Below are 12,654 nucleotides of genomic sequence, written 5' to 3' on the forward strand. Positions count from 1 at the left end.
TAAAATAGGAACGTGACACCATGTGGGTTAAACACTGATTTTTAACAATACACTGTAAGCTTGGTTTCAAGGCTGAACCATTACATTGTTTGAAGTTCCAACCACTCTGTGACAGGACAGGAAAATCCTGTTTAAGTGTTCCCAAGATGAAGGTAATTAGTGGGGAGCACAAGTGAGGGTATAAAAACATTGCAACAATATTTACTGTAAATGTGTTATTACAGGATTATTATAACAGGACACTGTTGGAGATACTGTCATTTTATTAGTGGGAGTGCAAATATTCAAAGACTATCTTTAAAATTTCAATGTGAAAACTGATACATATTCTGATATCTTAATGCTTAAACATAGGTTTAGCCATCAACTATAAACACAAAGGAAAACAGTCTGTCTTAATTCAGGTTCAGGTTACGGCTTGTGTGTTATATTTGCTTTGTGCTGGTAAATGAATTTTTTTGCCAATGATACCAAAGATAGACTTTAGGTGTAATCTGTCAGGCAATATTGTCATCTAAATCAGATAACAAATCAAAAGTTTCTGAAGCTGTTTGGCAAGATGAAGATTGAGACACAAAAAGAAAGAAGAACCTATGCAAAGTCCTGTATGAAAGTGACCAAAAAGTTAACATAATTACAGGTTAAAACAGAGTACTCTTAACTGGCAATACTTGTCTAATTAGAATACAAGGACATGATGCAACCATGAAGGAGGAAAAGATTTTGCGAACAATTAAATGCCAAATGGTGTAGCTATGTAAGAACTAGAGGATAGGGGGTTAACACAATGAAATAACTATGAACTAAGGCACCAAGATTACAATGCATGCAGGAACTCACCCATACCCATCTGGAGGGAGGTGATAAGCTTTGACTCAAGATTAAATCAATGGCAATATGATGTCATGATTATCTAAGCCCCTCTGCAGCTATATTTAAAATGCCATGATCATGAGATCACAGAATGATAAAGATCAACTAACAAACAAAGATCCAGTGATTTTAAAAGAAATAATTTGCATAAAACATATAAATTAACATCAAATCACAGCAAGAAGGACCATTCTATTTTCCGTTTTGCGCATGGGTTCTTTCAACGGTCTTCAGAGAAATGTTATTGTGTCCATTTTACTTAACAGTATCTGATAAGGAACTCTGACACAGAGTTAATAAGACATGCAAAGACAAACAGGACATGTTTTGAGAATGGATGCACATTTGTGCTTTAAATTGTTCTATAAAAAGTAGCCTGTGACAGATAAACAACAGGGTTAATCACCGCTTAATATGCGCTCAATCTCTTCTAGTCTTTTCAAGGCAGCTGCTCTTTTCTTTTCAATGTCTTTAATCTCTTTTGTGGATTTGCTCTTAGTCCGCTTGTCAAGTTGGCTGCCCTCCAGGTCTGTCGATTGGTCCTGGCCTTGGTTGTCAGAGCTTTCTACAGGGGAGGATTTCCGTACATTCTTCTCATTCCCATCCCCCTGCTTGGCTTCTGCACTAACAGCCTGCCCTTTCCTCTCCTTCCTTTCCCCCTCAGTCACCGAGGAAGTAGCACCCTCTACTGGTAACAGAACATGCCCCGAAGCACTAATTGCTGCCATCTTATTGCGGACAATGTTCAGGTGTCTGCGGACATATTCCTCTTGTGGAGCCATGGCCAGTGTCTCTTGGAGGCACTGCTCAGCCCGTAAAAGGTCTCGTTCCTCAAAGTAGACCACACACAGGTTGTGTTTGCCCTGCACATTGGTGGGGTCCATGCTCAAGATGCGCTGGAAACAGGTTTTGGCTCCATGCGTGTCTTTTTTGTGGTTCATTAGGATATCTCCTTTTAGAATGAGGCCTTTAATGTGTTCAGGATGGTACTGCAACAACTCATTCAACACAGGCAGGGCATCCAGCTCCCGTTGGGACTGGGAATAGAGCAGTGCCAAGTTGAACAAAGCACTTCGAAAGCCAGCCTGCAGGTGGATGGCCTTACGCATCCAGTGTTCAGCTGCCTCATTCTCACTGCCATCCATGGCAAGCATCCCTAGATTGAAATAGCCATTTGCATCATTAGGCTCCTCTTCTATATAAGTGAGGAAACGCCGATTTGCTTCTGGACGGAGTCTTGCATCACCTATTGGGTCAGTAGGGAAAGACAAATTAAAAGCCTGATGGATTTATCATATTAGGGATCTGAAAATTATTCAATGTAAAATCAGAGCAGATTTTTTCGATAGAACATACAAATTGCCTCTCGGAATACTAGATAATGTAGAGACAGGTTCTGCAGGCATAATTTTGTATTGTTACATGCATCACACATGGACCTCATCTGCTTTCCAAATCTGCTGGAACTGAAAATATGTGTATTCACCGTCTGCAGAAATGCAATGGTCTCTTACCAGACTCCTGCATGAGTAGAGCTGAATTGAACAAAGCCAGCTTATGCCGTGGATTTAGCTCAAGGGCGCGATTGAAGTTTCTTAGGGCCTCTGCAGGCTCCTTCATTTCAATGTTGACAATGGCCAAATTGTACCAGAGATCAGCATTGGTGTGGTCCAACTCAAGGGCCCTGAGATAGGCATCCTTAGCCTCTGTAGGTTTATTCATCTTCAATAAAAGCTCCCCCCTGTAATTTAAAGTAAATATTAGAGCTGCAAATTGCTCTGTGATTTGAAAAACATTCAAATTCAATATCATTCTATCTTGCAAGATAGCATTTCTAAGAGACCCTTTTGAACTTTGTTATTTAATCCAAAACCACAATTTTCAGTTGATGTTGAAAAAACTTTGCTATTAGAAATACCGTAAAAAATGAATTAATGGCCAGGCTTATAAGCTGCTTATATGTGGGACAGGTGTCTATATTGATTAGTCCTTTCCACAAAACCTTTGCTCAGCAAAGATGGGATATGCTATCAAATTGATTATTGAAAATCTGCCTACTAAAATAGTCTGTTCAATAAAGTATTAATTATGAATCATTCATTTGATATAGTACTGAGTGTTACCAGGTGAACCTTGTGCAGAGAGAGAGAGAGAGAGAGAGAGAGAGAGAGAGAGAGAGAGAGAGAGAGAGAGAGAGAGAGAGAGAGAGAGAGAGGGATGTCTCAAAATACCGCTAGTCTGAAAAGATGAAATCAAGGAATGGACACATACAGTGCAAATGGAAAGTTTTCCATATTTTGTTATGCTTCAGACTCATTTTAAAATGGATTCAATTAATTTATTCATTTCATGGATTATTTTTTTTTTTTCTCATCAATCTACACACAATACTCTAATACACCACAAAAACGGAAGTGGTAATATCCCATTTATAAGTATTCAGACCCTTTGCTATGACACTTTCAACTGAGCTCTGGTGCATCCTACTTCTATCAATGGTCATTGAGATGCTTCTACATCTCAAATAACCCTTCAAAGTGGCCTATTATAAGTATAAAATGCAAAACAATAGCGGCTCTAATATGGCCAAGTTCACCTATTTTCACGGTCATGAATGAAATTCAGGGATAGAGACCGTTGAGACGTCATGACGCAGATACTACTTCTACCACACCGCTGGTTTATTCAGAATATACTGATTAACATGTAAATGGAAACATTCGGCCTCATTGGGTCCTACGAAAACTCTTGAAAACCCATCAGTCACCACTAAAGGGCACACTCTCCCCCACCTACGTGTGTGCAGCACTGAACAGGACTGATGCACGTAAGGCTGCTGGTCCTGATCCTCAGCAACCAGCAACTTGATGCAACATTCTAAAACATTGCAACTGTGACTAGACATGGTAAATGCTTTGCAACGACGTGCAACATCTAATTCACAGCGCTGCAACTCCTTTCTGCAACGGTTTCGTCTCATTGCGAATCTTTGGTGTGAATTGGGTTTTAAACAGACGATCTGACGGGTTTAGAAGATTAAATACAACCCAAAACAGACCAGGCCTCTATTTGAGACCGGCCTTTAACCCAAACCTGTAGCCACACCAGGCGTTTAAAAGAGACAGGCGTCTATTTGGGACTCGGCTATTATTTGAAGTTTTATGGTATACATGTGCCGGGGCCACTGAATTCTGCAGCAGACATCATGTTAAGACAGAGTCCAAGCCTAGGAGAGTGGATACTTCACCCCCAGGTGGACGAGGAGATTTGGTCTCACATCAGCAGGGCAGAGGGCGACCTGTTTATGACCAGGGAGTTGACACATTGTCGGCTCTTTTTCTCCCTGAGATGACGGTCCCTCCCTGGGTTGGGAAGCCGTGGTGCAGTCATGGTCCCAGGTTTTACAGTACAGCTTTCAGCCCTTCACTCTCCTCCAGCCTATCCTCTGCAGGTGCAGATGGAGCAGATTAGGTTGATTCTGACTTTCAGCAATACAACTCTGTTAGACGGTCCGCTGAGGGCTCCCTGTACGGAGAGATCTGTTGTCTTAGGCGAGCAGTACCCTGTTCCACCCCTTACCGGTAGGAGGTGGTGGCCTGACCCCTGAGCCAGAGCCTGTGGTGCAGACAATACAGTAGGCCTGTGCGACATCTACAAAGGCAGTTTACTCTTACTGATGACAGGTGTTTATGACTTGGTGTGAGGCTCCCGACTTGGCTAGTACATCCTGCTGCTCCTGGAGTCCCAGTTGGAGGCACGGAAATTTGCTGTTATTCAGTGAGGCATGGTAGTAGCAATCAAGGCTGTTTGTGTCGGGGAATATGCACAGGAGGGCTGCGCCCTGATTTTCCGGTTCCTTAGAGTCAGTTTGCATTTTTATATTGCCAGCACCCAGTTCGTCTTGTGTTCTATACACTGCCAAAAGTGCGTAAATCTTTGACTGACCCCCCAGGGCGTCCTATGGACCCTTTCAAGAGAGTTCCATTATCAGCATCATAGTTGGCCCCAAAAGACTTCCTTTTTAACATTCCATGTGTTATCTTAATGCAGAGGAAGTAGATTGGGGCCCAAATAGAACGTTCAAGCATTGTTTTTGTTTTAATTGTTGAAAGGGTCCATAGTTGTGCAGAATGGTTCTTTATTGGCGCCTTTGTCTGAATTTGTTCAAACCCTATGTGCACACATTACCTGCCTATACAAAATATTCTACTGACTTCATAAATTAGATCTCGGATGTAACTGATCTACCTAATGAAGTCCTTCTAGTCACACTGGACATTGCTAGCTTCTATTCTAATATTCCGCATGACGGTGGACTGGAGGCATTGGCCTTTTACTTAAAAGACCAAGACAATACTGCCACTCCGCCTAGTGAGCTATTGATTGACCTAGCTGCTTTGGTGGTGAAGAAAAATTATTTCTTGTTTGATGAAGACTTTTATCTACAGGTGTCTGGCATAAGCATGGGTTCTATTTGCGTACCTAATAATGCAAATCTGTTTGTTGGTCTTTTCAAAAGAAATTTTGTCATGAATGTTGAAAAACAACTGTTGATGTATTTTGCCTCTATCATGGTTCAGTGGAAGAATTCCTCTAATTCCTTGCCTTGTTGCATAGCTTTAATGAGAACTTGACGTTTACAATGGACTATAGCCAGGAGAAGGTCCATTTTTTGGACATGTGGGTCTTTAGTGCAGGGCGATATGTAGCAAAAAAAGGTGTTTGGAACATTTCATATAGATTTTTGCAAATTATGTTTTTTCACTTCTTCAGACCCTATAGTTTGTAAAAGTACCTGTTTCCAATTTTTTCCCGGACTGCACAGGTCCAAAATCCAAGATGGCGGATATATCACCAAAAATTGCAAATAATCGCCTTTTAAACATTTTAAATGGATATATGTTAGGTATTATCATTATATACATACATTTTCTAATAAAATTGAATGACTTAGCTAATAAATATGACCATGGGTGACATGAGATGTCATGATTATCAACCAGTGATTGGTGTAACCACCATTATGCTATTTATTGGCATACCCGGAAAAACACATTGACTGCTTAAAAGTTTCCTTCACATAACCTAATAATCATTTGAATTAAAGTAATGTTCTGCACTCACCACAATAAATTAGATTAGTTAGATTAGATTAGTCATTGTCATTGCAGAGTACAAGTATGAAGACAATGAAATGTGGTTTGCGTCTAACCAGAAGTGCAAAAAAGGAGAAAAGTGCAATGTGATATACAAAGTATAGACAGGTGGTGCACAGACAGGTCAAGAAATGTAGTGCAGTGTAGACAGTAGTATACATTTATATAAGGTAGAGAGGTTTAGAGTAATATAAATATGTGCAGTGTATGTTAGCAGTTACTTTATAAGAGCAGAATAAATATGGCTATGTAATGTGAACAATGTATAAACAACATACATTGGGGGGGGGGTCTGCCTCCTTGTTGTCCCTGTCAAGATTGCTATGGTCGTGGACACCTCAACAGGCACAGACAAGGAGGCATTGGGCGGGGGTGGCTTTGTAGGTTGGTTGTCACCAGGATGCAGAGCTAGAGTTCAGCTGCAGGAAGAAGCTTCCTCTGAACCTGCTGTGTGCCTTATGCAAGCATCACTTGCCCTGGCTGGCCTCAATGGAGGGGAGTGAGGAACCGGTGATGCGTTGGGCAGTTTTCACCACCCTCTGCAATGTTTTTGGTCGTGGGCAGAGCAGTTGCCATACCAAACTGTGACACAGTTGGTAAGGATACGCTTGATGGTGCAGGGGTAGAAGTTCACCAAGATCTGAGGAGGCGGTGGACCTTCTTTAGCCTCTCCAGATAGAAAGCTTCCTGAAGTCCACAATGAGCTCTTTGGTCTTCAATAATTCTGTTAACAGGACTTGCAGGAAATTGTGGGAACATATGAATTTGTTGATTATATGCAAGCCTAATGCTGCCCACTACAGCTAAGTCTGCCTTCATCTATGAATTATGACTGGTTTCAGAAACAGCATCATCTGACAGAGAGTAGCTCAGTGCAATTAACACACACATTGGATAGCATTTTAATAGATGGCATGCCTGTTGTGCAGGAGATGGTTGTCAGGAAAAGTGACATAAACTGTTGCTAAGATCTGGCAGAATGCTTCTTTGAAAATGTTGAAAGTGAGGCACGAGGCTACAATGACATATAGGCTACTTATTATTTAACAACTATACCATCACAAACTCCATGAAAGACAGGACGAGACAGGTCGATACAATGGGAAAAAGCACATGATAAGGGATACAAAATACAAGACTACACCAATCAAAGACTTTAAAGCTTTCTGGGATCGAAGGAAACCAAAGCCAACCTCGTCCTCTACCTTGGCCCTTGAGTCGTGGATCTGCTTAGGGTTTCATCCGATATGTTTCTCTTGCGAGTTTTTCCTCGCCCCTGTTACTCATTGGCTCTGTCTGAATGTTTAACACTCTGTAAAGCGCCATGAGACATGGGTAATGTTTTGACGCTCTATAAGTGAAATTAAGTTGAAATTGAAATTCTGAGAGCACACAGGCAAGCAAATGTTTGGGCACAAGATACAGTGCCTGCTCCAAAGATTCTTGACTCACTATCACTGGGATAGAGGCAAATTGTTGATAGGCAATGGGCTCCTGTTCTGTCAAAACTTCCACCAGCACCACAGGCTGTTGTGGAGCTTGTGAAGTGCTGTTGTCTTGCCAGCCAATGCAGTAGAAGGTGTTCTTGCAAGAGTAATAACTTACCATTCACACAACTTTGCAGGTGTGAAGGCTCTGAGGAGATGTAGACCAATATTAAAAAGACAGTGACAGTGGTGAGGATAAATACTTGAGTGACAATGTTTTGTTGAACTCTTCAATAATGAAACAAAATGCAGATTTTTTAAATGTTTTTCTATTTTTCCCATTTTTTCTCCAAATTTCTGGGCAAATGATGCAATACATCTTTTGTAAATAGTCTGTATCTCACTTGTCTACCTTATTATATGTGTAAATTGACCACTTTAAGCCTTTATATTATTTTTCTGCATATATTGTCCACCATCTTGAATTTTGGCACTGAAAATGAAGAAAAAAATTGGAAACAGGTTGTTTTGTATTCAATGGGGTCCTAGCAAGTAAAAAATCACCAGTTGCAAAAATCTATATGAACCGTTCTTAAAATTGCACGATTCCCCATACTACTTTCAGAAGAGTGCCTCTTTATCGACCACTTTCCATTGCAAATAAACTGACAAGAATACCCTCCTTTTGACAAGCACGTTTCGCCACCCTCTCACAACAATAAGTCTTTTCCAATAAAAAGTGTTATCACTTGCGCCTCCACTCATGTCGTGTACATCCTAATTGAACATGTTAGTTTACCACGAAGGTGGGGTAACCATGACTTGCTACTTAAAGATGTGAGGCATATTAGATATTTACTCTACAGACACCATCACCAAAAGGCCTCAATGATGAGTTTAATCTTAATTTCTAATTTCTAAAGGGGTGACCATACTCTTGTGAGTGGCTGTATGAAGAAAAATAGGGATTTCATAGAAATGCAAATATGACATTGATATGTGGCAAAAACAGCGATCAATGTCATGGTGTTCTTTTCACTGACAGAGTTCACAGAGTTGAGCAATCATTGCACTATACATTTTACACCTTGTATATGTGACAAATAAAAATGATTAAATCCTTGGAATTAAAGAAGTTAACACACTTTGGCTTTTCCCAGGAAATATAATTATGTATGGAGTAGTTTTCAGGTGGAAGAAAAAACTTGCCTGCTTATATAAGCTTGCTTGAAGTCAGGTCTCATACTGATGGCTTGCCTGTAAAGCTGGTCAGCTTCCTCCAGACGTGAATCATTTGCCCGAATCAAGTTGGCAAGGTTTATGTAGACATTCAGGTGGTTAGGTGCAACACGTGTAGCATATTTCTTCCCTGGAATTATCTATAATAAATAAATGTATGAAATTTACAATATTTCCAAAGCTGTTTAATGAGGTCTCACAGACTAACTTAACTATCATAATAAAGCTTGAACTACCCAGTGGTAACTTAACTATCATAATAAAGCTTGAACTACCTAGTGGTTTCATTTTCATATTCACGACTGAAACAATGCTTCAGAGGAAGATGTTGGTGATTGATTGTTGATAAAATGTGGATTTTAAAGTTAATATTACAAATGCTAATAAAATAAGCTGTAAGTAGCCTACGTAGCCCACCATACAAGAGAAACTTAGCTTACTTAGGTCTGTCTTGCTATTTAGGCTACTGAGGTTTTCTGACAGAATAGAATATAATGCTATCAGGAAGATATATCTGTATCATAGTTTAAATCTGTTGTAAGGAATGAATCATACCGAATTATGAGTGATATCATTTCTCCAACAAAGATGAAGTTGTGATTGTTCTGATGGCAGGCCAGACACTTTGGCGCCAGGCTAGGTGTGAAACACCAACAATCGTAGAATGGGTTTTGGAGGTAAGGGGCCGTCTACACAACGCCGTTTTTGTTATCGGTTACGCCTTGTGTGTACACGACGCCGGCAGTTTAGGAGACTGTAACCGATCGTTTTTGTAACCGGCTTCAGAAGTGGGGATTTTTGAGACCGCCGGCTTACTTTCGCCGTGTAGACGCAAAGCCGGCAATTTTATGACGACATAGCCCCACCTCAGCCACGGCACTCGCCTGACACGCTGCTTGTCAAAACAAACCAAACCATTTGTTTATCATCATAAAATGTATAAATGTTCAAATGCAATGAGTAAGCATTTGAAATTTCACATAGCAGTCACATACCTTGAAAATGAATTTTATTAGTTTAACAGTCGAATTAAAAAAACAAATTGTCTGTAGTCTCCTTATTCCATGGGACTGCTTAACAAACTGTTTCAACAATGTTTTCTTCTATGCGATTCACACAAATTAAACGTGAAGCCTCTGCACGGCCTGGCGCCATCGACTGGTCTGGCATATCACTACAGCACTTTTAGCCGCTTTTACCTGTGTGTGTGCATGGGAGATATTTCTTTACCGGTATCGTTAAAGGTGTGATAGTGGAGAAAATTCATCCGGCGGTTTCGTGTAGACGTAGTCTAAGCCATTGGAAACCATCCCAGCCAAAAGTGAGAGGTTAACTCAATTATCATATACATCTAGTTGAACAAAAGGTTGCCAGACCAGTTAGTCAGTAAGAGCCAGATCAATTTGCATTGAGACCAGCCTATAATGACTTGAGTTGGTAACTTCATGCAGTTCTTACATGAAAGGAGAACTCCGGCCGTTTTCAACATACTAAAGGGTCCTGTTGTCCAAGGTCACAGAGTATTGTAGGTACAATTGTTTTTTTTCTATTTTTTAATTTTAATTTGTGATTTTTAGCTTGAGTTATCCTGCTAAGTAGCTAGTGCAGACAGGCAGCTACAAAGGTACACTGCACAAAATAAAATCTAACCAAGTGTTAATTGGTGGACAACGTACAGTAGGCTACCGGTAAGTAAAGCGGGAGATGTGTGTTGCTTATGCGGCCACGTAAGCTGCAAAGCACTGCGTGAAACACTAAAAAGGGTGTGTCACGGTTAGGGGTGGCACGGTTCACAAAACCCACGGTTTGGTTGTACCACGGTTTTAAGGTCGCGGTTTTCGGTTCTGTACAGTTCTTGTTATTTTTCCTTTTAATCTTTAACACTTCAGAAATACCATACTTCAGCATATGATGTATAGCTTAATAATCCACCATTTAGGCTATAGTATTAGTATAGTTATATCATGTAATTATGCACAAACTGAAAGAATTGACTTTGAGCACATCATTCACACCATCTCTCACCAGGAAAGGGGAGATTTTGATACAGCAAGAGTGAAGACATTGATTTCAAATTGCTTTTGATTTATTTGGCAAACAAGTAGAATGTGTTATTGCTATCTGCAGGAACTTCTTTGCCTTTGTAGCATACTAAGATTGACTGAGATATTATGGAATATTTTATTTCTACACATAGCTTAGTCTACCCGAGCTATGCAAAATAGCTTCTAGGCCAGTGTTTTTCAACCACTGTGCCGGGGCACACTAGTGTGTCGTGAGAGATCATCAGGTGTGCTGCAGAAAATAACCGTGGGACATTTTAAGTGTCAAAAGTGTGCCGTGGCACAAAACAGGTTGAAAAACACTGTTCTAGGCTACCACATAACATTGACAAGCCTTGTAAATGCACTTTATCTCCCGTCTCTGCCGCATTTGAACGCTCCTCTAGTTTCTCTCAACAGGGCTATTTGCTCACTGAAACTGAACGTTAGATCTTATGTGAGAAGGACCCAACACACATTGTAATATTTTATTTTTTCGAGGGCTTTTGAGATCTAAGTATTACCTTTCAGTAAAATTAGTTATTATTAGCCTACTACACGTCTCCCCTGCACATATGAGAGTTCGTCAGAGCCGTGCCACTGGAGGAGGGGCTGCTCATATAGTCTCCTACTCCTTGGTTGTGATTTCCAAACAGTTTTTGTGAGGTTAATTTGCTAATATTTATGAAACTGCAAGTAAGGGCCTGCGATCGCACAGCCTAAGCTGCTAAAGTGCTGCGAGCGCGCAGCAAATGAACTTCAGAAACAATACATTTCAGCTCACGATATTCAGACCGGCCCATCCTCCCAAAGCTCCCGATTAGCCACTCCGGGCCTGTACTACCATAATTATGTGCTGCACAATGCTTGCACACAGTCGCAGTTCTATCTACCGTTTTGTAAATCCAAAATGTTCGCACACACCAGACTTATGCGACGCTGGCGCATCCTCCAACTCCGGGCTGCCTATGTTATCGCTCCCACTTGCCATTTGTGACGCGCAGCACTCCACACCTTTCACACGTAAGGGGGAAAACTGTCTGGGGTCACATATGGGCATGAGGCTACATTACGCATGCCATGAACCGTCAAAACCGTGCGATGCACACATGTTCCGAACCGAGACAAGTGAACCGAATGGTTCGGATTTTTTTTTATGAACCGTGCCACCCCTAGTCGCGATTCTGCCTTTTCACACCGCATATGCACTAAAGATTAGTTAGGGTGTGGATACATATTTTATAACCCACTTCCTAAAACTATAATTCATGATTATCTCAGGAGTTACAAGTGGTTAGTTAATGATATTTTGTAAGCTAAAGTGAGGACTTTTTTATGCCTTGCAATTTACAATTGAGTTCTAAAGGTGACATTTGCATTTTTTTATTTAGCAGACACTTTTGTCCAAAGCGACTTACACATGTCAATGGCACAATGGTGGAAGCCGGGGCTTGAACCCTCAACATTTTAGGCTACTGCATGTAATTGCTCCTATCCACTAGACTACCAGTACAACACACTAAAACAATACAATTTAACAAAAACAGTTACACTAAAAACACTACTGGCGACAGGTTCATGTCATTATGCAAATTAGGTTTGTCACCAGAAGCTCACTGTGGTGGCAAATCACTGGTGAATATATTTGCCACTAGTGGCAAACTTCTCATTGTTGCCAGAACTTTGCTGAAAGTTTGCCTCTAGCGCCCAACCTTCTGGCAATATTTTCTGGTCAACTCATTTGTTTCCCACAAATCACCCACAAGTTTGCTGCAAATCTGCCGGAAACATTTAATTTTTGTAAGGGTAGGCTCAATTGGCTCAATGCAAAATTATGTGTGGTTAATGTTACAATTTGTCTCTCACATGGTCAGAGTATCGTCACTTCTAAAAGTACCCCAGGCACATATTTTAACC

The 12,654-nt window shown here is 40.7% G+C and overlaps 1 protein-coding gene across 2 annotated transcripts in view; it reads right to left on the reverse strand.

The window, feature by feature from the left end:
* Positions 1-245: 245 nt before the first annotated feature.
* Positions 246-12,654, reverse strand: part of tmtc3 (transmembrane O-mannosyltransferase targeting cadherins 3) — a 72,524-nt gene continuing 60,115 nt past the window's right edge. For both annotated transcript variants that reach the window (XM_042108748.1, XM_042108749.1), the window contains 3 exons: positions 8,666-8,835; positions 2,388-2,614; positions 246-2,119 (listed from right to left, as the gene is read on the reverse strand). In XM_042108748.1, coding sequence (XP_041964682.1) covers positions 1,272-2,119; positions 2,388-2,614; positions 8,666-8,835 — 1,245 coding nt within the window. In that variant the 3' untranslated portion in view covers positions 246-1,271. The remainder of the gene's footprint in view (positions 2,120-2,387; positions 2,615-8,665; positions 8,836-12,654) is intronic.

Source organism: Alosa sapidissima, chromosome 11 (assembly GCF_018492685.1).
Source record: "Alosa sapidissima isolate fAloSap1 chromosome 11, fAloSap1.pri, whole genome shotgun sequence".
Classification (NCBI taxonomy): domain Eukaryota; kingdom Metazoa; phylum Chordata; class Actinopteri; order Clupeiformes; family Clupeidae; genus Alosa; species Alosa sapidissima.